This window comes from Agelaius tricolor, unplaced genomic scaffold (assembly GCF_023055355.1).
Source record: "Agelaius tricolor isolate 1412-34295 unplaced genomic scaffold, bAgeTri1.0.p SCAF_5, whole genome shotgun sequence".
Lineage (NCBI taxonomy): Eukaryota > Metazoa > Chordata > Aves > Passeriformes > Icteridae > Agelaius > Agelaius tricolor.
In genome coordinates, this window is record NW_027269265.1 from 23,014,298 (window position 1) to 23,038,373 (window position 24,076).

General features: G+C 48.0%; 1 protein-coding gene across 1 annotated transcript; it reads left to right on the plus strand.

The window, feature by feature from the left end:
* The first annotated feature begins 2,308 nt into the window (after positions 1-2,308).
* TGFB3 (transforming growth factor beta 3) lies at positions 2,309-19,287 on the plus strand. Its single transcript, XM_071426777.1, has 7 exons — positions 2,309-3,224; positions 8,576-8,739; positions 10,020-10,149; positions 11,645-11,752; positions 12,533-12,704; positions 13,158-13,311; positions 15,630-19,287. The coding sequence occupies exons 1-7, from the start codon at positions 2,510-2,512 to the stop codon at positions 15,786-15,788; spliced, it is 1,602 nt and encodes a 533-aa protein (XP_071282878.1). The 5' UTR covers positions 2,309-2,509; the 3' UTR covers positions 15,789-19,287.
* Positions 19,288-24,076: the final 4,789 nt, after the last annotated feature.

Consider the following 24,076-nt stretch of genomic DNA (forward strand, 5'->3'; position numbering starts at 1 on the left):
GTGTTACATCAGCTCCAGCTCAGACTGTCAAACCCCAGCCAGAGTTGCCAAGTGTGAAATATTTCCTATGATACATGTTCAGTAGCCCTGTCAGGCTCTCCCTCAGCCTAGCTGGATTACAGCATGTACAAGATGTGCAACCTGTTAATGACTGCTGCTCACAGCCACCAGCATTGCTTCCAGTGCATGTCAGACCATGGGGCTTCTTCACCTCTTGTCAACTCACAAACCAACACTTGGAGCAGAAAGTGAGTGGCCCAGTACTGGAACCAGCAGGACACCTACATCCTTCTCCTATATTACTTCCAAGCAGCAAGCTCCTGCTGTCAGCTTGTAACAAAAAAGTCTGATCTCAGCCATTAGCAATATAACCTTGCATTTTGTACTATTGTATTTCATCCCATTTCTCCTGTATTAGCCTTCAAAATTGCTACCCCCTTCAAATTATCCTACCTCCTTGTATAGGATATCCCAGTCCTCCCCTATATTGACAATGCCTCCAGTTTTGGATAAGCAGCCAATTTGATTAGCACATCCATTTTGGCACGCCAAGATAATTAATAAAACCTGGGCCCAGGACAAGCCTCTGGGAAACTCTCGTAATTTCTTATAATTTCTGTACTTATCTCCATCTCAACTAATAACTCACCATGTGGCACTGTAGCAAATGGATTAGTGGAGTCCAAAGCAATCAATTTGACTGCATTTAGTGGGACCTCCAACCTGGCAGCAGGGTAGAGGAGATCCCAGTGTAGAAAAGCATCCAAAATTCATTTCAGAAGTGTCTGGGGAGCTCTAGAAACATCCATCCCAACCTACATAATATTCCATGGATACTTAATGTCAACAGTCAGAATTTGCATCTTACTTCATGTCAAAATTTGCCTGACATCATCCTGAAGCTACTAGATCTTGTTACATCTTTGTCACTCCATCAAAGAACTCTTAATTCCTCTTCCCCAAGCAAAGCACAAGCAAACAGTGAGCAGCTCACCCTTACATCTCCTCAGAGCTGCACAAAACGGCTCACAGGGCATCCAGCACCCCCAGCTGCCTGTGGATTTCCTGTTCCACATTCCATGTCTTGGGTTAGCCACTGTCCTCTGAGCTTGCAGTGCTCTCCCAGCCCAAGGCCCGCGAACATGCAGGTAAGGGAAGGCTCCCCGCAGCTATGCCCAGTGTTTCCAGCTGCAGTGTTGCCTGCTGTTCCTGGACACCACCGCTCCAAGGGGCCACATGCCACCGGGGCCCCATCTCTCCCAGAGCATAAAGATCTTGCTTTATGCAAGAGGACTTGCTTCCACAGAGAGTTCTGCCCACATCCCACTTTGCTCACAGCCTCGCAGGAGCTGTCCCTGCCCCACTTTTCTAACGCACCGCCAACCCAGCGGTTGTCCTTCGGCAGCGCTGCCAGTGCTGCTAGCGGCTGCCATGGGTTGGGGAGGCACAAAGCTGCTGGCTCAGGGGCTGCCCCTCTGCTGGCTCCGGGAGAAGGGCTGGGGGCTGGGGGCAGGGTCCACGTAATGCCAAGAGAAGAGACTCCTCTCTGGTCTCTCCGGCCCAGCCCGCGGCACTGAGGCGGGAGGCCGGTGTGGCCGTAGTGAGGGCACGCCCCGGGAGAGAGACCCGAATGGGCCCGGGTTGTGAATTACAACCCCGTGCACGGCCGGTGCTTTGTCTCCCGCCTGTCGGATGCCCGACGCAGCCCCTTCACCGCAGCGAGGGCCGCCGTGACCGGACACCCCCCGGAGCTCCGTCTGTCACCTGCTTTCAGGGCCCAGGGGCATCGCCCTGACCCTGCCGCCAGTCCCGCCGCAGCCCCCCGTCCGCAGCGCGGCGGCCGAACCCCGCCGCTCGGCCCCTCCCTCCCTCGGAAAGAAACCACATCAGGAAAGTATTCGGGGTATTTTTAGCGGCTTTTAATGCGATTTCGCAGCTGGAAGCGGGAGGGGCCTCCCCGCGCCGCCCGGACCACCGCGAAGGGCCCGCCCGCCGCCGCGCGAGTGCCGCCAGCAGGGGGCGCCAGCGCGCCGCCGCCGGGGCGGTGCGGCGGCCACGTCGGAGGGCGCGCGGGGCCACCCCGCGCCGAGGGGCCCGGGGTGCGCGGGGCGAGGCGGCCCCGGCGAGCGCGGGGGGCGGCGGAGGGTGGGGAGATGGGGGGAGCGGCGGGGGCTGCGCGGCTGCTGGAGCCATTAGCGCGGGGCTGGCGCGGCCGAAGGCCGGGCTTGGAGCTCCCTCCCCCGCCCGAGCCCCGTCCCGGGGACGTCATGGGAGGGAGGTATAAAATTTCAGCGTCGGGGCCGGGGGAGCGGCAGTGTGCGCGGGCGGGCCGGTGTGGAGCGGTGTCGGTGTACGGACCGGGCCACGACGGTCAGCGGAACCCACGGGCGCGGCGGACGGCCCGGCGGCAGTGCTCTCGGCTGGGCGAGAAGCGCGGCGGTGCCACGCTCCCGGGCGCCAAGGGCCGGGCACCGGGCGATGTAGGGCGCGGGGGCCGGCGGGGGCATGAATGGTGCAGCGAGAGGGGCGGGCGCGGCGCTCCCCCCGCGGCAGCGGGGCGGTGCGGGCCGCTGACACGTGCGGCGGCGCGGCGCGGCGGGGCGCCCCCTGCTCCGCGGGGCGCGGGGCGGCGCATGGGGAAGGAGCGCGGCGCGGCGAGGCACGGCGCCTGCCGCTTCTCCTTGCGGAGCGCTGCCAGCTCTTCCTGGAAGTCCTGAGTCGCGCACGGCGCAGTGAGTTCATGCACCTCCTCGCCAAGCCTCAGCCCGCGGGTTCTGGGGAGGCTGCCGCCAGCACACCGCCCGGTTCCCCGCGCCCTCTCGCCGCCGCTCGGGGGTCTCTCCCGGAGGCCCCCGCCGCCGCCTCCTCACACATGAAGATGTACGTGCAAAGGGCTCTGGTGCTGCTCTCCCTGCTGAGCTTCGCTACCGTGAGCCTCTCGCTGTCGTCCTGCACCACCTTGGACCTGGACCACATCAAGAAGAAGAGGGTAGAGGCCATCCGAGGGCAGATCCTGAGCAAGCTGCGGCTCACCAGCCCGCCGGAGACCGCGGGGCCGGCCCATGTGCCCTACCAGATCCTGGCCCTCTATAACAGCACTCGGGAGCTGCTGGAGGAGATGGAGGAGGAGAAGGAAGAAAGCTGCTCTCAGGACAACACCGAGTCAGAATACTATGCCAAAGAGATTCATAAATTTGACATGATCCAGGGCCTCCCCGAACACAGTAAGTGCGGGACTCCCCCGTGCCGGCCGGGGTGCCGCGCCCGCGGGGCAGAGTGCCCGGGATCCCGGGCGCGGGGGAGGGACGGCCAGCCGGGGCCGAGGGGCGCCGGGCCCCCGCCGAAGGGGCCGCTTCCCCGGCGGGGCGGAGGGCGCGTCTCCGCCCGGCCGCGCTCGGTACGGAGGTGAGCGGGAGCCGCGGGGCGGGGGGCGCTCGGCACGGCGCGGGGCTTGGCCGGTAGTGGGGAAGGTGGGTGGCGGGGTCCCGGAGCGGCATCGGCCCAGGCCCCGGCGGCAGCGGCGAGCCGAGCCCGCGCCTAGAAGCCCGTGCCTAGAGCCCTGACATCAGGACAAGGCGGCAAGCCGTGCGGGTGGCGGGGTGAATGCTGCGCACCGGGCGGGGAGACAGCGCAGGTCTGCTGTTTGGGTGACAGCAGGTATTCGGCCTCCTCCCCGCTGAAGCTCCAGCGACTGCCGCAGAGATACCGGCAACTGCCCGGTCCGTGCAGCACCCGCGCCGGCAGTCAGAAGGTGGAGAGGTGCTTGCTGAAGAGACTGCTGCTTGGAGGACACTGATGAAGGTGTTACTCAGATAGTGTGAGCGTTCAGAGAGCGAGCAGAAGACAACAGGGATGCAGAGCAGGTGTAAAGCAGACAGTGATGCCAAAGGGACCCCCAAGGGAACACAGGCGCTGAGGAGAAACATGACAGATGTTGAGCAGGTGTGAAGCAGATGATGAGCAAGCCCAGATGTGGACACTAAACAGATTCAGGTGCAGAAGCTGAGCAGATACAAAGACAGAGACTGAGCAGACATGAACTCAAAGCAGATTGCAGATGCTGAGCACATGTAGACACAAGCAGTCATTTTGGTTTGTTTGGGATTCCTTAGAATTGGAAGATGCGGTCATACCACTATCCAGGGTGTTCTCCTGTGATGTTGTGCCACCCCGGGGACAAGATTTGAACACCAGCAGTTTTGGGGAGGAGCTGTGACTTGGTGGAGGCAGCCACAGAATGCAGTTACTCTGCCAGGTTTATGTTAATCTTGACGTATGATGAGCTGGAATAAGCTACAATTTGGTAATGCAACAAATTTTACTTAATCTCTAGCAGACTGCATTCCATATGGTTATATGATTAGCTCTTAGCTCAGCAGACACTGAGATTCAAGGAACAGAAAGGGCAAAGGTTACCTGTATTTCAGCGGTTTTGATCTACTGAAGTGTCATTTGTGAAACTATAAACATATATTATGGGAAAACCAAGTGTCTGCAAAATAGTACAGCCACACTATGCCTTTTGGGAGGAAGGAGGTGGGGAAAACACAAAGCACAACAGTGGCAAATGAAGTTAGGGGTGTGGATTTGGCTAAAATTGAGGGGAAAGTGGAATGAAGAAACAGTGCATGAAAAGGAGTGATGAGTAGGGATTGTGGCTTTGGGAAAATTCCTGTAGAAACGATCCTGTGCCATGTGCCCATAGGATACTAGGTTCAAAAGACCAAGTAGTGCTGAGATTAAATTTCTGGGAGTGGGTAGTGTAGATGCCACCACCCAGAGAAAGAGGGAACTTTGTAATTTGGTCCCACCGGGGGAGACTAGCTCCAGACAGATTGTGGTGGCAAGAGACATGCTCTTTTTGAAACCTGGGGAGTTTCATTGCTTACACCATGGCTGAATTTGGCCCCGCATCTTCAGAAGTGGCTGATGTTCAACTTTCCCATGACTCTGTCACTGTGCCAGGTGGTGATCTAAGAGCATGCTCTGAGCCAAAGCCTGTCTCCTGGGGGGGGGGGGGAAGGGGAGCACTACTCCATTGAAGGAACTGCAGTGATGATACAGACAAGTCTGAAATGTGTGCACACTCACACAAACTGTTCTAGCTCCAGACTATTAGTCAACTGTCATATTGGCTCGGAGAAGTCATCCTTTTCAAAGATGCAAAGCCCAAAAGTGAGGAGAGCTGAGGAGCAAAAATAGCAGATGAGAGAGCCAAGTTCTCCATCCCTTCTCTGAGCTGCTTGGTGACTCACAGAATGGTCTTTTCCCCTGTGCCTCTCAGGTACACTGCCTCAATTTAAAGGGATTTTCTTTCAGAGAATAACTTACTTTTGACCAGCCATTCACTTCAGGGATCTCATAAAACTCACGTGATCAGATCTGACTTGGTTATGTTCAAGCTTGGGAAGCATCTGCAACAGTCCTGAAAATAGCTTTTTGCTTACCTTCCTGAGGGAAAAACAGATGCCATTTTCCAAGGCAGCTTGAGAGACAAGACAATTAAAGTCATGGGTCACTAGGGCCAAGCATCTATTCCCTCCAAACCCGCCACCTGCAGAGTTGCAGATGGATCAACTTTTTTCTCTAAAGTTATGCAGCTTTGGCACGAAACACCTTGGTGATTCAGAGGTATAATACAGCATGAGGCAATACCTGCTCACAGCCAGCCTACCCTTCCTTCTCATCGAACTGCACAGCCATCAGCCTTCCTGGGGCTTGCCAGAAACAGCAGCTGTTTCTGCTGGATCCAGCAGCATGTGGTGAGCCTGCACCTCATGTAGAGCAGTGGTAGGAAGGTGGAAGGTCCCAAAAGAACCTGCTCTCTCTATTACATTATCCACACAAAGAGGCTGCTGGTCTCATCACTGGTGCAGTGAAGAGCTCTGGGTGTGACTCCACAGTAATAGCTGGGTCCAGTTGTGAGGCTGTGTCATACCAGACAGCCTGGCATGGTGCACAGGGTGTCCAGGGTCCTGGTCTCCAGGCTTGATTACTGCCACTGAGAGCTGTGGACTGGGAGAGCTTGCAGGAATATTGCCTCCAGGCTTTGTTCTGTGCTGGTGGTGAACAGGTCTGGATTCCAGTGTGATTAACACACCTCAGCTGGGTCTGGACCAAATTCCCTGAAAAATCCCCTTGCTCCCTTTGCCTGTGACCTCGTGCAAAAAAGCACTTTGCCACAAAGCTGTCAAGTTTCCTGGAGTGAGACCTCTATCCTGAGCCCCGTGCTAAGAGAAACAGACTCCAGCCTCCCAGGGCTTGGAGTGAAACACTGAACACAGCCCCATTTCTGCATCACAGAGGGCTTGTTCCCAGCGTACAAAGGGAACATGACACTTTTAGGGAAGGGAAAAGAGCTATTACTGTTTTCATTGGGAAGGTCTCCCAAGAGCAGCACCTTGATAGTGAAGCAGGTAGAAAGCAATGTGGCTCTTTCTTTCACAGCAGGTGAATTACAATAGATGCAATGTCTTATCACCATGGCTGTCTAATTTAGCCAAAAGCATTAAGGAGATGATAACACATTAGGTGTCTTTCATCAGCTCTGTGCTGTAGGACCATATTTGCAGCTTCTAAAGAGATTGTCAGAAAAAGCACTGCTGTAGGAAACATACTGAGCTGACCAGTGGTCTGATGCAAAAAGGCATTTCTAACAATAATTGGGACACCCCTTACGGCCAGGCAGTCAGGTCTGAAATGAAAGGGCAGGCTGTTAACAGCACTATTAATAGGGCTAAATGTGCAAAGCAGCTTCAGGGGCTATTGAAACACAGTATCTGCCAAGCTCTAGGATACAGAACAGTAATCAGTGTTATACTTCAGCTAGAACATGTCTTTGGGCGCTTAATGAGAACTTGGGTTTTTGCTGGGCTTTTCTGCAGCATCAAACCTTGAATTGGTCACAGGGCTGGAGTCCCCACAGTAGGAGTATGTGTGTGGCTGGGGTACTCCTTGTGTTGCAGGGTTTTTGGGCTGGGCAGGCCAGCTCGTGCCTGCAGTGGGATCTGGTCTCCTGGGATGTGTGAACAGCCACCTCTTCAATAACAGCTAGAGACTTTCCTGTGTGGGAATGCTGATCTGTTCAGTAGTAGTAATGACAAAACCTCCTCCAATTAAAGCCCAGTGTCAGCATCTGGTCATTAGCTTACTGAGTAAAATTTCAGCACCCTAAAAACACATCCTTGAAAACTGGCAGGGTCCTGCTTGCTGAATTTGTGTGTAAGACAAGAGGAAGACCTTAATCTCCATTGATATGAGTGTACATCAGTGTTGCTGAAATCAGAATTTGGCATGGGAGGTGAACCTCTGCAGTCAGGTGCTGTTTCACACTATCCCATTTTCAGAAGCTGTTTCTCAGGGGAGATACTTACGGTGAGATCAAAAAAAGGGCCTGCAGGACGTCAGGAATGTAACTTGAAGGTTGTTCCAGCTAGGGCTTCTAGCCTATTTGTCAAAGACTGGAACCATGCCTGGGAACAGGTGATAGTTTTTCTTTCTGTTTCTTTCTGTTCATTTGTTTAGAAGCAACTTAAATATCAGCAGATATAAGAGCCTCCTGCTGCATTGGACAACAGTCAGAGGTCATCTGAAAGGCTCTGCAGGGCTGCAAACAAACCTGCATGTGGACATGGAGCAAGAACTGCTGTGTCTTGTTTGCAGGAAGCTTTCACGATGCTAGAGACTTGAAGGCTAACAAGGTCAATAGGAGAGAAATGACAGCAACAACAAAGACTTCCATGAGACCAAAATGGTCCCTTTGAAGAAAGTCTTACTTGCTATTGAGGACTCTGTTTTGGACATTAAAGATTTTACCTCCTCTCTTTTGAGGCATCTGTGAAATGGGTTTTTCTGTTCAGCAGGCACACATGGAAGCAGAAAATTGCTGTATTATTTCCTGCTCATGTGTATCTCCACAGGCCCAGTACTATTAATGAAGTCCTTCTCCAGTTCATGAGTGAGAACCAATTTTAAACCCCAGTTCTTTCAGTACACATTGGATAATCAATGCCATAAAGAGTCTTTGACACCTCATGCTTTGTGGTTTTTGACACTGGGTGGCTTCCATTCTAGGAGGCAATGTCAAGATTTGTAAAACTAAGATTCAGCAGCAATGGGATCACTTTGTATGTAGCTTTGTGTCTCCATCATGAGCAGAGTAACAGCATCCTAGCTGTTGGGAATAGGCCCCACTAACTGCAAGTGAGATTGTCCCATTGCCTGGACTGGGGTTGTCATTTTGGATGCAGCCAACTGATGAGTATTAGCAACGTTTGATGAGCAGAGTTGGAAGACATAATAATAAACATACTGTGGTTGATCTCTACTGATTCTTCATCTTGTAGCATTGAAGTAATGATGGCAGTAGGGGGAATGTTTGCAAAATGTTGCAATGTAGACCAAATTTGAGTGAATTCATCCTGTGTTATCTTGAGCTAGGTAGCCATGCTTCACAGGTGGCAAGACTTTTGAATGACAAGTCTCTACTGGAAAGCTCTTTCTCAAACAATACTTATTTGAGATCCTGCCCCTCAGAGATGTGATTCTCAGTGTTTCTCTATTTTTTTTCTCCTAGATGAGTTGGGCATTTGTCCAAAAGGTGTCACCTCCAATGTGTTCCGCTTTAATGTGTCGTCAGCAGAGAAGAACAGCACCAACCTATTCCGGGCTGAGTTTCGGGTGCTGCGCGTGCCCAACCCAAGCTCCAAACGCAGTGAGCAGCGCATTGAGCTCTTCCAGGTGAGTATTCTTATCACCTTCCCCAGTGTCTGAGCCCAGAATAGCTTGGCTCCTTAATGGTTGTCTCAGCTGATATGTGGAAGCCCATAGAAGAGAGAAGAAAGTGCATGCTGTAACCCAGGCCTCTTCCACCATATGCAGTGATACAGTCACCTTCCTTTCCTTTTACAATGTGGTGCTGCCCTTTTCCCACTTGGAAGGGGAGCCCCTCATCAGTGGAGCAGCTCTGACCCTTCTGTCACATCTTGTGTAGGACCCTTGGCAGTCTTACTCCTTTGACTTTTGCAGACAGTTGGTGCTAATTCAATGGATGGAGCTCTCTGTCTCGTCACTGATTTACTAGAAAAATAGTGCTTGCTTTCTATGTTCCCTTCAGCAGTAGCTCCCCATAAGCACAATTCAGGCCACCTGTACTTATCTGGAGTTTTTTTTTAACCTAGGGACTGACAGAATAAGGTATGGTTCGGGCTTGGAAGTGGTAATAGGCTGAACTGGACCACCTAATGATACAGCTTAGCATCCAGGCAGCACATTCCCACAGGCTCATGTCTGTCCACTTTTCCATAAGAGTGCAGCTAAAATTGTGTTTGGGTGGCACTTCTTGAGGACTTCCTGGAATCCAGCATCAAAGGTCAGAGCAATTCTCTACCAGATGACACAACTGACAAGGAGGTGTTCTCAGAGCTTCTCCATAGGTTCAGTGGTCTGTGGGTCTGCAGGAAGGAACACCTTGAATGTGCTGTGGTTGTTTGTCTGGAAGTGGAAAGAGATGTCAGAGCAGAGGCAGAGGTCTCCAAACCTGAACAGCCCTTTTGTGTTTTGACAAAAGTTGGAATGTAGGACACCTGAAAATGCCAAAGGGAGAACTCAATAAATTGGCTTCCTGGGCAGGTGACTTGTGGCCAGATGCTGCATTTACCACTGGTGGTTCTACTCTGATATCCAGATCCATATTGCACAGCTGCATACAAAAACAAACCCATCCATTAAATGAATTGCCACGTGCTTCTGCCTCTCTATGTGTCCCTAAACCATTCTCAATTGAGAGAGGTGGGCTGCTTAGGATACAGAAATAAGCACTGTGTAGATCTCTGGAGTTCAAGTTGGTTGTGAAGCATGTCCTTCTCACCTGACCCAGGGTATTCCTGGTGTCTCACTTGCCAAGACCAACTTTCTAAATTAGTTTTTAGCAAGCTAAGGGGAAAAAAAAAAAGACTAAAGGCCATCCCTTCCTTCTGCATGGCACTGGCTGATTTTTTCCACCACTCCTTCTGACACAGATCCTTCGGCCAGATGAGCACATAGCGAAGCAGCGGTACCTCAGCGGCAGGAATGTGCAGACACGGGGCTCCCCTGAGTGGCTGTCCTTCGATGTCACCGAGACCGTGCGTGAGTGGCTCCTGCACAGAGGTAGGGGTCTTAGCTGCACTGTGTGGCAAGGCATCCACAGAAATGGGGATCAATGCTCACAGAAGTATCTTTCTGCTCCCCTTGTTACAGGAGCTTGGTTCACAGAGAGGACAGGTTCTTTCAGTCTGAGAACAAGCTTTCCTCCAGAGAGCTTCCTCAATGTCTGACATTTGCTATATTCCTGCCTCTTTTCCTGGAGGCCCCACCATGTAGCTGTGTGGGCTGAGTCAGAAGAAGGATTTATTCCTTGGAGGAAATTCTTTACAGCTAAGCCCAGAGGGGACCCCTCTGCTTGTCTAAATGATCATAGAAAATGACAAATGCTTTGCTTACATTTTGATGTGAATTGGAGCAAATGTAGTATAGGAAAAAGCAGCAAGGATCCTGGTTTATTTAGCTGTGTACAGCTTGTCAGGTATAAACGTGAGGAAATACCAGAGGCTGACACACCTAGACAGCTGGAGGCTTTAACACTGCAGAGAACACACCTCTGCCAGTGCTGGACAGCCCAACAGATAGTTACAGGGCAGTTCCCAGCAAGAACACTGACCCCATTCACAGCTGGAGCACAAGGCATCACCACTCACAGCGGGACTGGCCTACACAGATAGAAGCTAGGTGCCACTGAAGACTGGAATGCAGGTACTGGCAAGCAGCTGCTCCCTGGAAGGGTAAGCTGTGAGCTTGCAGGCTCCTCCTATTTCAAGCAATCTAAGTTGTGCCCTGATGGCTGAAGCTCAGAGCTGGAACTGCAGCAAGCTCTGGGCAGGCACACTAGCTGACAAGACATCACAGAGTATATGTGGTGCTAGGCACCTTGTCAATGCCCCAGGAAGCCAGATGTTTTAATTCATGGCACAACATAAAAAAGGAGCTTTCATAAGAGTCTTATGTTCCTGTAGTCAGGCCCACACAGCATGATTGGTCCAGGAAGTTATTATGAAAGTAGATTTGCCTCTGGAAAGTCTGTGTGATTGAGACTGTTAGCAGTTCAATAAAACAGGAGGTTGCAGCTGCTGAGAAGAATGCTTCCAGTAAAACTACTTGTCCATATCCAACTTGCTTATTTTCAGATTTCTCCTTCAGACACTAAGCAGAAGCCAGATAATAGGTACTGAGGATTGTGAAACTGATTTAAGATACCAAAAGCCAGCTCTTCAAAATACTTGTTTTCCCAGGGAAGCTCCTTGAAGCTCACAAATGTTTTTGGATGCTGAATAGCCTAAAAAAAGTAACAAGAAGCACCCTTCTTACCTCTCCAGAAAGTTCCCTTTAGCAAGAACAAGGCTTTTGGCAAAGCTGAAGCTACTGGATTTTTCTTTCTGTTCTTCCCAAGGCAGCATCTGTTCCTCAAATCTGATAACACTCCTGACTTGGAGACCAACTCATTGTCTAGGGGTTAGCACAGCTGTGTAAAACTTCCTTAAAACTTCTTTATGCCAGGAGCTGTCCCAGCTGAGAAAGACTGTTTCTCACGGAGTCATCTTCTTTGCAGAGTCCAACCTTGGCCTGGAAATTAGCATACACTGTCCTTGCCATACTTTTCAGTCCAACGGGGACATCTTGGAGAATTTGCATGAAGTCCTGGAGATCAAGTTCAAAGGTGATAAAGAGCTGGGTTAGGGGAGGTTGTTGGGGAAGGGAAAGCCTCAAGCATATAAAGAAAAAAAATGAGGTCTTGCTTTGTGTATTCAAGCACTTCACATTGTGTAACATTTGTCTTAAAACATATCTGGGTTTGTGTGTTCATTCTATGGGTATATCCACTATATACATCGGTTACAAAAAGAAGTAAGGGCAGGCTGGGTGGGTTTGCATGAGTGTCTGCAGAAAGGAGTAATTTTATATTTCAGTGTCTCTCTGGGAAGTTCAACTTGATGCCTTCTCAGATTTCCACAGAGGCTCTACTTTGCAGTTAGAGTGACTGAAACACAAGGAAGTTAGGCATCCTGTGTGAGGTGGCTCAGAGACTCAGTGGCTTGGCTGGCCTAAGAACTAGGAACCTCCTGGCTTGCAGCCCTGGGCAGCAGCCACTGGCCCCCACAGGCTCCATTTCTGAGGCTGTTCCGCAGAGTGCCAATTATCTGACATCTTCTTTAAACCATTCATCTTCCTGCCTATCCTGGGATTCAAGCCAGGAGTGAGTGGATGGATTAATGGCCCCACCAGCAGTTTGCAAATGGTAAAACAGGTGGCCCATAAGCCTCTATTTCAGGCCTGCAACAGTCAAATTTACCAGAAATAAAGGGGTCTCTGTGAGGGAAGAAGTAGACATGCTGCCTGAACCTGGTTCAAGAGCAAGCATGAGAGTGTTAAATTGAAAGGTCTTGTTGCATTCTTGCAACATTGCTGATTTCTTCTTTGTGGATCCTCTTTTTTGAAGGCATTGACAGTGAGGATGACTATGGCCGCGGGGACCTGGGCCGCCTGAAGAAGCAGAAAGACTTGCATAATCCCCACCTCATCTTGATGATGTTACCCCCACATCGATTGGAGAGCCCCGTGTTGGGAAGTCAAAGAAAGAAACGGGCCCTGGATACCAACTACTGTTTCCGGTAAGTGAGAAGGGATCCTGCTGGGACCCCATGCCTGAGGCAGGCAGGCCGGGTAAGACTCCATGCCACCGGAAAAGGCAGAGCCCTCCAGGGGGTTGTGTCACAAGGGCCACTGGCCAGCTCAGCAGAGTTGTTCTGTGCTTCTGGCAGAGCCACTGGTTCAAAGAGATCCACAAGGCTGTGCTTCCAGGAGCACAGGCTGAGCAGGACCTGCAGCAGCCCCATGGCAGTTGCTGGAGCAGCTGGGTCCTGCCTGGCAGGGGTGGTGGGAAAAGCAGCAGCGCCTCTGAGCTGCCACCGCTGCCTGGCTGTGCTGCTCCTGGTGCTTGGCACACGCAGCCACCACATGCCACCAGCACTGCTGCTACGAGTTCTTCTGCTCAGGAAGCTGCAGCTCGCAACTGCATGTAAGGCCCCCCTTTAGATTCACTGTGCTTCACTACTGTGTTTCAGGAACCTGGAGGAGAACTGCTGTGTGCGTCCTCTGTACATCGACTTCCGACAGGACCTCGGCTGGAAATGGGTCCACGAGCCCAAGGGCTACTTTGCTAACTTTTGTTCAGGCCCTTGTCCGTACCTCCGCAGCGCAGACACCACTCACAGCACGGTACATCCACTAGATTATCCTGCCAGGGCTTGTGGCTATGATTGCCTTCCTCCCTAAGTCTGATCAATATCCAGTCTTTTCAAAGCAGCATAAGCAGTTCAGATCAGTATTTGTGAAAAACCTTCCAAGGAAACTGCAGAAAAAAGCCTGGGTGGTTCAGCAGGGAAAATGTGCTTGCTTTGGAGTCAGTACTGAGTCTGCTTTCAGGCAAATCTTGATGAGGAAGATGCTGTTGTCTCTTAGATAAGATATGAAAGAGCAGAACTGATGGTTTTAGGGTACTTACTTGGCAGTGGCCATAGTATTAACTGAATTGTTCACATCAAACATCAGTTCTGGTAATTATCTTCTTCCTAAATTTCTCCTGCAGTTTGCACTGGACAGAGGATTTTTCTACACTCTGTGCCAGGTTGTCATGAAAAACTGTTGTGCAATGGCATATGCCTGCCATCTGCTCCTAAAGGGGCAGCTATAGCTCAAAAGTGTAGGGAAATCCATGTCCATTTCCAGAAGTAAATACAGCCACTCAGTAGGATATCCTTTTTCACAGGTATCCTTTCCAGCTGCATAAATCCTACCTGACCTACAGCAGGGAGGAGACTACTAGGCAGTGAGATTTTTGAGTGAAAACTTGGCAGAAAGCAAATGTCTTTAGGTAACTTAAGCACAACCTCTGGTCAGCCTTTGGGAAGAATGCAGTCTGAGCCTGGCTAGAGCAGAAAAAAAATAAAAGTAATAGAATAACACAGGCATGGGAGAAGTATTGAGAGAGACAGATTAAGGATCAGACAGTCCACTGCTGAAGCAGGAAAAGTCAGAGGAAAATCCTGTGTGCTTCTGCCCACAAGAGTCAAAAGGCAGCAATCCAGATAATGCAACAGCTCACTAGCAAACTAACTTCAGATTTCACTAAAAAAGTCACTGGAAAAAACAGATTCAGCTGAAGAACAAATAACTAGGTAAGGATGATATTTCAGAAAAGATTCTAACATTTTTTTGACAGTCTGCATAGCAGTAAGGTTCAATGAAGCTCAAGGACTAATATCAGTGGGAACAGCTGATCTGTGGGAATGAAGAAGTGAACAGATGCTGGGCAGTAACCACAAGACAAAGCAAGGGAATTAACAGCTTTGAAAGGGTAATGGGCATGTAGCTTTACCATCTGGTTGTCCTGAGAAGCTCTCCAGAAGGTAACTGGACTGAATCAGTGTGAGAGAAAGGAGACTTTAGAATGACTCCTAATGATCTTAAACAAAAAAGGAAATGAGCAAGCGTTAAGGTCAGTGAAGTGATCAAAGAAAACTTTAGAACAATATAGCTGCTGACAGCTTGCAGGCGACACTTAGGAAAACTCACCAGTCTAACTTGCTGTTGAGTAGCGACTCAGAGCACATGTAGCCCTGTGGTACAGCCAGGGCTACTTTGCTTAGGATCCCAGAGAGTTTCTACCACAAAAATAGTGATTCCATGGGTCTAGATGATAGAACAGGATGTATCCTTAGCACCTCTCATCTCCAAAGACTGTAAAGTACTTCAAATAGAATGTGCCAGACCCTGTCATTTATACCAGATAAGCACTGAAGAGACCACACTAGTGCAGGTGAGATCATGCTCACTGCTGAGAAGTGGTCACTTCTGGCAGGAAAGGTGGCAGCTGTTCTGTAGTGGTTACATGGTTGTAGTGTAGAGTCATCTGTGGGCTGGGGCCAGCTGGGAGGAGGAATCCAGTGGGGTCCCACAGGACTGTCCTGGCTCCAGTTTTACAGTGTCATGACTTGGAGGATGGAGTGGAGGGACAAAGCATCAGACAGTTCAAAGCTGGGAGGGAATTGTGGATACTTGAGAGGACTGGCATCCATCCAGTGCTATCTGGAGATGTTGGTTGAAATAAGCAGCACTGATAGTCTTTCTTCTGGTTTCTTTAATAGAATCCAAGACAGCATGGCCCCAGGCTGGTTACACCCAACCTTGTTAAAAGCAAAAATTGTGACACACTGCTGTACCAAATTAGAGATGAAAGGAGACTACTTGCACTCCTTCAACCCTCAGGCATCAGTCACAGAGAGCAAGGGTATTACCATTAGGAAAAAAAAACAAAAAACAAAAAACTCCTAAGAGTCAGGCCAGGGCAGGTGAGACCATTTAGAAGCAGGCCATGATCAGGAAGTGACAGGGGAGTATTACTCATCTCAGGGAAATACCCTCTGATGAGTCTAGTGCAAACACCTCAAGACTTGTTGACTTGGCAGCCCCTTCCTGTCCTCAACCAATTTAAATGTATTCCTGACCTTGTCACGACACTTCCTTTGTTCCTGCAGGTGCTGGGTTTATATAACACGCTGAACCCTGAGGCATCTGCTTCGCCCTGCTGTGTTCCCCAGGACCTGGAGCCACTCACTATCTTGTACTATGTTGGGAGGACCCCCAAAGTGGAGCAGCTCTCCAACATGGTGGTGAAATCCTGCAAGTGCAGCTGAAAGAACCCCTGGCCCACCCAAAGCCAAGGAAAAAACTGTCAGCACCCACTCTCCTGCTCCCAGGCTAACACAAAGAGAACTGGGGGTCAGAGACTACGCATGCTGAGGGCCAAGTGCCAAACCTTGAGAGTCTGGCAGCCCTTGGGGATTTCTTCTGGAACACTCCTTGGTCGTCTTGGCAGTGTAATGTTCCTTCTAGGAAGTACTTTGGTGACACAAAGGCCACACTCTCCAAAATGGCTGGACAGTTGGTGCAGAAGAAAAGGATAATGTGGAAGAACTGCAGTGTATTTGAATGCTAGGTGGTTGAGATGGGAAAGCAAGAGAAGGAGAAAGCAGATGAAAGGAAGAATGGAAAAGGGGAGATGTTTTCTATTCTTGCTTTAGCTATCTTAAGACCTCAGCCCTCCCCATTAGCCTGAAGTATTAAAGGTTTTCCCTGTAGGAGGAATTTTTGAAGGTTTCCTTAGAGAAGGAAAATGCACCAAGCAGGGAAGCTGCTAAGAGAAGTGCTCAGAGATAAATTTAAGACTTTTGTTCCTCAGAGCTGTGCTCCAGGAGTCCTGCAACTGAAACTGTGTCTGCAAAAACCTCTAAGTTCAGTTGACAGATCCTGGCTATTGGGTTCCAAATGCAAACTGCAAGGCTCCCAGTCAGCCTACCGAGGGTGGGCAAATACAAGGAAAGAGGGTGCTGAGTCCATTTTCAGAGTGACTGAAGTCTCCATTCAGCTCTTTTAGCTTCCTGGAGTTTCTAAGAGATGATTTTGGGGTCAGAGCAGGAGCATCTGTGGGTACCTGAATACTGGGCCTATTCATTTGTGATCTGACACACCCTGAGGACCTCTTGTCTCTTGTGGTTTGTGAGGTGCTTTGGGGTGTCTGCACCTGTTCTGCATGATGACCTGAACTTGGTCTCACCTGCCAAGACTTAAAAAATAGTAATCTCAAAAACTTTGTAAAAAATAAATATTTGGGGGGTGGGGGGAGATGCTAACTTTTTCATAAGCAAGTTTTTTGTTGGAGGGTAAGATGATTTGCTGGTTTTAAACTGCTACTGCTGTGGCATACTCAGTCTAAAATTTTTACCCTTTCCAAAATGTTTCTTCAAAAGAACAGATAGAATTTAGGTCAGCAAGAAAATTCCAAAATGGAACTTTCTTATTACCCTCAAACTGTACCTGGTGTAAATGAGCCCCGTTCCAACCTAGTCCTTCAGACATGTACATCACTGCTGGCATCTGCTTTTGATAGATTCATATAAAGCTCCCCTCAAACATAAAACACTTTCAACGATACTGTTTAAATATCCAAGGCAACGCAGTTGCCACAGCTGACAAATGTTGTATGTCCATTTGAAGATATATATGGTCTGCCAGTACAGACCTGTACATCCATGTATTTAACACACCCTTCCTCTCATGTACTGATTTCATGCTCATAAAAAAGATTACAGATGCTGCCCAGGCAAGAAATCAATGTAGTCCTTTAAATAGGCTTTTGCAGCCATAGATAGCCCCAGAGGTAAAAATCTCTGGTGCTGAATGCCACATGAGACTCAGAGGCTGTCTCTGACTTGCCAAAACACAGCTACTGAAAGTCCTGTTCTAGAGACCACAGAGGTTCGTCCCTGTCTCCTCCCATTTCCTGGTCCCCAGCAACTGAGTGTAAAATGACACCTAGCTGGTTAATCCCTTGTGGCCAGGGCTCTCCACAGCCAGCTCAGAATCCAGCTCTTCCATCAAGCCCTTCACAACAGTGGCTGCTTCCACATAGCTCATGTGAGGCTGCCAAACTGTGTAAACTCAAATGTCTTAATAAACCATAAACAGCCCTTCCTGAACCATCACCAGCTGGTAGATGTTAGCAAGGGTGGGTCACTGAAGGCAGCCTGCCAACCTGTGTGCCATTTTGGCCAGGGCCCACATACCCTGATAGAGGCACTACCCAGTGCTTTATCCTTTTCATCTCTGGGACTCCCTGACACGTGTGATTGGTGTGATGATGAAAGCTCTGATCAGCCCTGCAGCACAACAGTATTGCTGTGCCTGTGCACCTCTCCATGCCCAGGCTTCCCTGCCACCTGCCCAGGGAGGGAACAAATAAATGCATTATGACTACAGCACCAGAAATTTACTAGCTACAAGAGAGTGTGTGTGTGTGGGAGAAATCCAGATGCCTATTGGCATAGGAATTCTCTCTGATCTCCTTTTAGTAGCAGCCTCAAGGGAGGTTTTGGTTTACAAGCTGCAGTCTGTTCTTTGGTCATTGTTCCTCCTGAGCCCTGGGCTGGCTTCCTTGCTAATAAACAGGGAAACAAGGAGGGGGAGCTGCAAAGGCTTGAGCTAGAACACTTGCACACTCAAAGTTCTGTGTGGCACTGGGAGCACATCAGAACCACCCAGGATTAACCCTGGCAGCCCCTTGCAATGGGACTGTCTTACTAGCCCTTGTTCACTGCTGCTCCTCAGTGACAGGAAGGGGTGGCAGAAAGACCAAGCCTTGTGCCTCTTGGCAAAGGAGACAAAATGGCAATGGAAAATCAGGGGTGAAGACTCCTGGGGTGTCCAACCAGTATAGACACAGGTATACTCATGGGAACAATAATTTTTTTAATCAAACACATTTCAGTTACTGCTTTTCTGTTCAGCCTTCCATTTCTGTAGCAACATTTGAGAATTAGATTTGTGAGACAGGCTCTGAATTCTTTTTAAAATGGAAGTAACTTTTCTAGGGGTGTTTCAGCTATAATTCAGCAACAAACTATATTAGCTACATGGGGCTTAGTAACAGATTGAACAGGAGTAACGCTCCTGGGTGCAAATGTACCAAAATGTTTCAGGACACTTGTGTGAGAAGGCAGAGGGCAGTTACTGTGCTGTTACTAGCTAGCAAATTGAAGAAGACAATGGGAAAGAAAAAGTGGGATCTTCATTGCCAACACTGAATACAGCTCTCAACAGTTCCCTTTTGTTGTTTTCAGAAACAAACAAAAGCTGATGAAAACAATCCCAGCACAGTTTGTCTCTTTAACAAAGATCAATGGTTAGAAAGAGTGAAAAAACCCTATTCTGCAGTGCCATAAGGCAGATCCTACACAGATGATCAAACAACCATCTGTGCAGCCCCTGTTGTTTCTCTGTGGCAAACTATTACAGTTTTGCAAAAGGCCTAGACCTGAACTTGAACACCTTGTTTTTCAGGCTGTAGTGCACTGTAGAGCTCTGAGAGGAACACCGCTTCAGTGAGTACAGAACGTACATTTTTACCTCAGCAAAGAATGCTCTTTGCAGACTAAATGAGTCTTTGTCCCCTGGGCTTTGAATTGGATGGGCTTTAGCAATCCCACTGCACTTACATAAAGCCCATCCCTGTTACCACTGTGTGAACTGGGATATGCTGCTTGGTGTTTCACCTTTCCATATAACCAACAGACATGAGTATCCTCAGTGAGAAAGATGGACTGTGCCCAAAAGTAATAAAAGACAAACATACCTGTCCACTCCTCTGGCAATATCACAGCTCTGTTCTGCTGGGTCCTGGGATGTCTCATATCTCTGCTTTGGCTATCAAATTTTCATTTTTTCAGTTCACAGATCCTTATCTTATCTTTCTGTGCTGCTCTGAAGCTTTCCTTATCTGTGACTAGAATGTCCTCACCAGAGCAAAGATTCAGGAGGTCTGGCTCAGGTTTCTTTGTAAATGCAATCACTACAGCCATCCCATGAAGAGGATCCATTGCAATGTCTTAGGAGGCAGATGTCTTCAATATGTTCTCAAGTCCAATGCAGGACAGGTTGAGTATCACAGTGACCAGAACACAACTCTAGAGACAGCTCCACTGTGCAGAAAAGGTTTTTTCCTCCTTACAAGTGTTTATAGTGGCATACAAAAGAGCATCTCTGTAGTACTGGCTTGTCTTCTCTAATAGGTGATCAAAAGACAATGAAGTCAATCATGAAAATACAGTTTTCAATACATATGGAGTCAACAGTGTGGTATCTACACACTTGGAAAACTATATTACTTTGTGGTCTTACTGGCTGCCTATAATCTACATTAATTGTGGTTTAGAGTAACAGCAGCAATTTGGATCTAGTGCAAGGATGCAAATATGCCTTCTAATTCTTTAAAAATAATATCTATTATATTTTACATTCAAAATCAGTAGAAAATATTGGTCAAAAGCTGTATAAAATTACTATGTTTAGTAAAAGAAAACCTGGACTTTCAGATTTCTGCTTTACCAGTATTTTCTTTTGCATATAGGGAATTAACTTAAATCCTGGTTAACTTCTTATGCAGTTCCAGAAGTGAAGATGGAAACAACAAACCTCAGTGTCTCTTGTCCTCTCTTGGAGAGGCTTCAGACACAAATGCAAGATCCTTTATCATGTAACAAGTCAACATAGAAGAGATGAGACAGTTTACTCATTATGAAATAGATTGTCTTAGAAATGAATTCTGGTGTATCAAGAAGAAATACAGCAAATGAAAACTGTTAATTAATAATTGCCATTTTCTAAATGACAGTAATGCATTTGAGAGGCCACTTATGCCACTTATAATTACAGAAAGAATATGGTACGGCACTTTGGATGTCACAGTGTGTTTCCAGGAAAGAACAACTTCCAAGATTAAAGATCTCAGTAACTTGGCTGCTTTATAACACCCCTGTGTAGGACTAGGTTTCTTAGACAGATACAGAGATGGTCTAAAGGCATTCAACCATGCAACTGGGCCCTTTCCACTACTGGCCTATGATTTAATGAAAGATGCACTTAGGGATAAGGTCCTTATCCCTATCTAATGGTATAAGGGTTTCTTTACAGCTGTGGTTTATGGCAAACCATTCTTTCCCTCCTCCCCTCTCCCTCCACCCTCCCCATTATTGGTTTCCCACATCCTGCAAACTTAGTGACCAGCTTCCAGGCAGAAACTCTGTCCCCTAGGCTGGTTTATGCTGCTATTGTTAATTTAAACCAAGCAATACCAAGTGGTACCTTCTGAAGACAAAGACTTATTTCTCCCTCTTTCAGGAAGCTTGTGATCTTTGTAAAGGGTGATATTCTTTGCCTCTCATTCCACTTAGTTGACTAGGAAAGATCATAGAATGGTTTGGGTTGGAAGGAACCTTAAAGATAATGTAGTTTCAACCCCCTACCATGGATAGGGACACCTGTTAGACTATGTTGCTCAGAGCTTCATCCAGCCTGGCCTTGAACATCCCCAGGGTTCCAGCATCCATGTTTTCCCTGGGCAGCCTGAGTGCCTCACAAACCTCACAGTAAAGAATTTCTTCCTAATATCTAATCTAAAGTTACTCTTTCAGTTTGAATCCATTCCTTCTGGTCCTGTCACTACATGATGTTGTAAAAAGTCTTTTTGTCGTGTAGGCTCCCTTCAGGTACTGGAAGGCCAATTAGGTCACCCTTAAGCCATCTCTTTTCCAGGTTGAACAAACCCAATTCTCTCACTCTGTCTTCACAGAAGTGCTCTGTCCCTCTGATCATCTTGGTTTCCCTCCTCTGCACTCGCTCCAACAGTTCCCTGCTCTGGGGAGCCCAGAGCTGATGCAGCCCTGCAGGTGGGCTCTCACCAGAGCAGAGCAGAGCAGAGCAGAGCAGAGGGATCCCCTCCCTGGCCCTGCTGCCCACGCTGCTCTGGATGCAGCCCAGGACACGTTTGGCTCTCTGGGCTGGCAGTGCCCAGGGCTGGCTCATGTGCAGCCTCTCACCCACCAGCACCCCCAAGTCCTTCTGGGCAGGGCTGCTCTGGGGCTGTTCATCCCCAGCCTGTGCTGGTACCAGGGTTGGCCTGACCCAGGTACAGCACCTTGCACTTGACTCTGTTAAACCTCATGAGGTTCCCATGGCCCCACTTCTTGAGTTTATCCAGCTCCCTCTGGATGGCAACCCATCCTTCAGGTGTGACAAAAGAAAAGGAAGAAGATGCCTCATTGCTGTCCACATGAGGCCAATACAGGAAGAAAAAAGCAACATGTAGGCATTAGGTGTGTTGCAGAAAGCAAAGCAGACTTCCTTTTTCTGGTCTGCCAACACACAGCCATTTCTCACTAGCTGTTTAGATATTCACTCATCAGATTCAGAAATGAGGCATTATAACAATATATCATGGCCAGTCCATATACATCACTCGATGAAAGAAACCAGCTGTGTCATCTCAAACCATATTTCCTGACGTTTTTCAGGAAGGATTTATTTTTTCTCCTAAGTTATTATCCTCTTCAGGAAGCAGACAAAACAAAGATTTGCTGTGCAGCCAGGGGCAAATCTTACAGGATTTGTGCAATGCATGTAGTGTAATGACTGGGGAATGTCATGGTAACCATATTCTGGCCCTTTCTTGAAACAAGATTTTGGCCTTTTGAAGTGCTGAAATCCTCTTGCAGGTTGACCAGATGCTTGAGAGAAATCCACTGTTTTTAAGGATTTGTAAGAAACTCCACTTGCAGAGGAAAGCAGTAGCAGACAGTCTGACTCACAACTAGAGTCTCTTTGAAAGACATCCAGCTTGCAACAAGCTGCCTTGCATGACACAATTTGACATCTGCCCCCTCAGAGGAGACTTGCTACAAAAATCTCTAAGTATGCTTCAGGATCTGAAGATCTCTCGAGATAGTACCATGCTAAGTGCTCTGTCATGCTAATCTGAAGAACTGGAAAAAAACAAACAGAACAAACAAAGAGAAACAAAAGAGATGGCAATAAAATCTCAGGAAAGCATAGTGTGGCAGCACTTACATAGTGCTGAATACACATTTTATATTGTCTTCGTTTTTGTCAATTTTACATTGACAAAATCATTCAAAACACCTGGGCCACAATTTGGCAGAGGGAGCCACCAATCTTTATTCCTAGATAATTTCAAAAAGAAGTTTTACTACATGTATGAAGACATGAGTTTTGTAGGTCTGTGTATAAGGAAAAAAAAATCCAGGCTGATATCACAGACAAAGTGGATTCCACACAGAATTTCTGGAATTAGAAATAGTGGAGAAAACACTTTCAGGAAGGAAGACAAGCCCAGGTTGAATGGGGGAAGCATCATGCAACTGGAAGCATTAGTAATGTAAGTACTGGCACCAGTGGGATGCTAAAACATCCCAGCAGATTCACAGCTCTCCATCTGCACCTTGAAGAATGGTGTATTAAGACATCCTAGGTATATTAAATATATTATATTAAATATATCTCACACAGCACAACTTTTTCAGAAGATCATATAAATAAGGCAAAACCACATGAAAACCATGAGGTAAATCCTATACAATAATTACTGGAAACAGTGTGGAAAAAATCCCTTGCCATTTTTCTTCCCTAGACTCAGAAAAAAAACAGTTTTACAGTAGAATGAGGAAGTGATGACAGTCAAGCAGTTTGACTTGTCAGTAAAGAAACTTTTCAAAGATTCCTTCCTGATTTTTGACATGATAATACTCAAGATATAGGGATCAGCTCAACAACCCCAAAGTATTTTTGGGGAAGATTTTATGACTTTAGAACATAACTGAGTACTGTAACTTGTCTCCCCTTTGTGTGGGGGAAGGAGACTACCATTACTGTAATTATGGTGAAATAAGATTTTATAAAATATTCTTGCAGGGGCACCAAATTGAATTAATGTTCAGGAGTTGTCTTCTGTTGCCCATCCCAGAACAGCAAGAGCCAAAATGTCAAAATACAGTGTTGAAATTGCTTTTAAAGATAACAGCACCTCTTTCACCTGCCCCGAACAAATGATAAAAATTTTGTTAATAAAAGACGTATCTTTAACAGTCCCTAAATCCTTAACAACTGCATCCAATTTCGTCTTTTTAAGGCAAATTTGATTTGTCTGATAGGTCAGATAAAGAAGCCACTTCTTTTCAAAGACTAGAAGATTTCTCAAGCTCACTGTCTGTGCTGTAGGCGTGGACTTGTAGAGAAGAGGCCTTGGTCAGTACAGTCTTTTCCCTTGGGAACCACGATGATTCACTGAATACCACTGGCAAAGGCTTCATACCAGGGTCTCCACAGTGATCAGTGATTCTTTCCTTTTAATTCAAAACAGCAGTGAAAACTCCTTTTCAGTGAGGGCCAATAAAATCCTTTTTTGGTAAGTTAATAGAGCAGACTCTTCAGGGCAGACATGGTGTTACTTGTCACCTTCAGTTCAGTGGAGTTGTCCTCTTGCATTACAACTGCAGAGGAAGACTCAGAATCCAACAATTTTGGGATCAGTCTGCATTTCCTAACTACTCATCTCTAAGTCAGCAGGGAATCTTAA

Excerpts from the sequence above, each read along its gene's own strand:
- TGFB3 (XM_071426777.1), top strand. The coding sequence starts at position 2,510 with ATGGTGCAGCGAGAGGGGCGGGCGCGGCGCTCCCCCCGCGGCAGCGGG. Across the intron at positions 10,150-11,644 it reads TGAGTGGCTCCTGCACAGAG|AGTCCAACCTTGGCCTGGAA; the intron begins GTAGGGGTCTTA and ends TCTTCTTTGCAG. Across the intron at positions 12,705-13,157 it reads GATACCAACTACTGTTTCCG|GAACCTGGAGGAGAACTGCT; the intron begins GTAAGTGAGAAG and ends ACTGTGTTTCAG.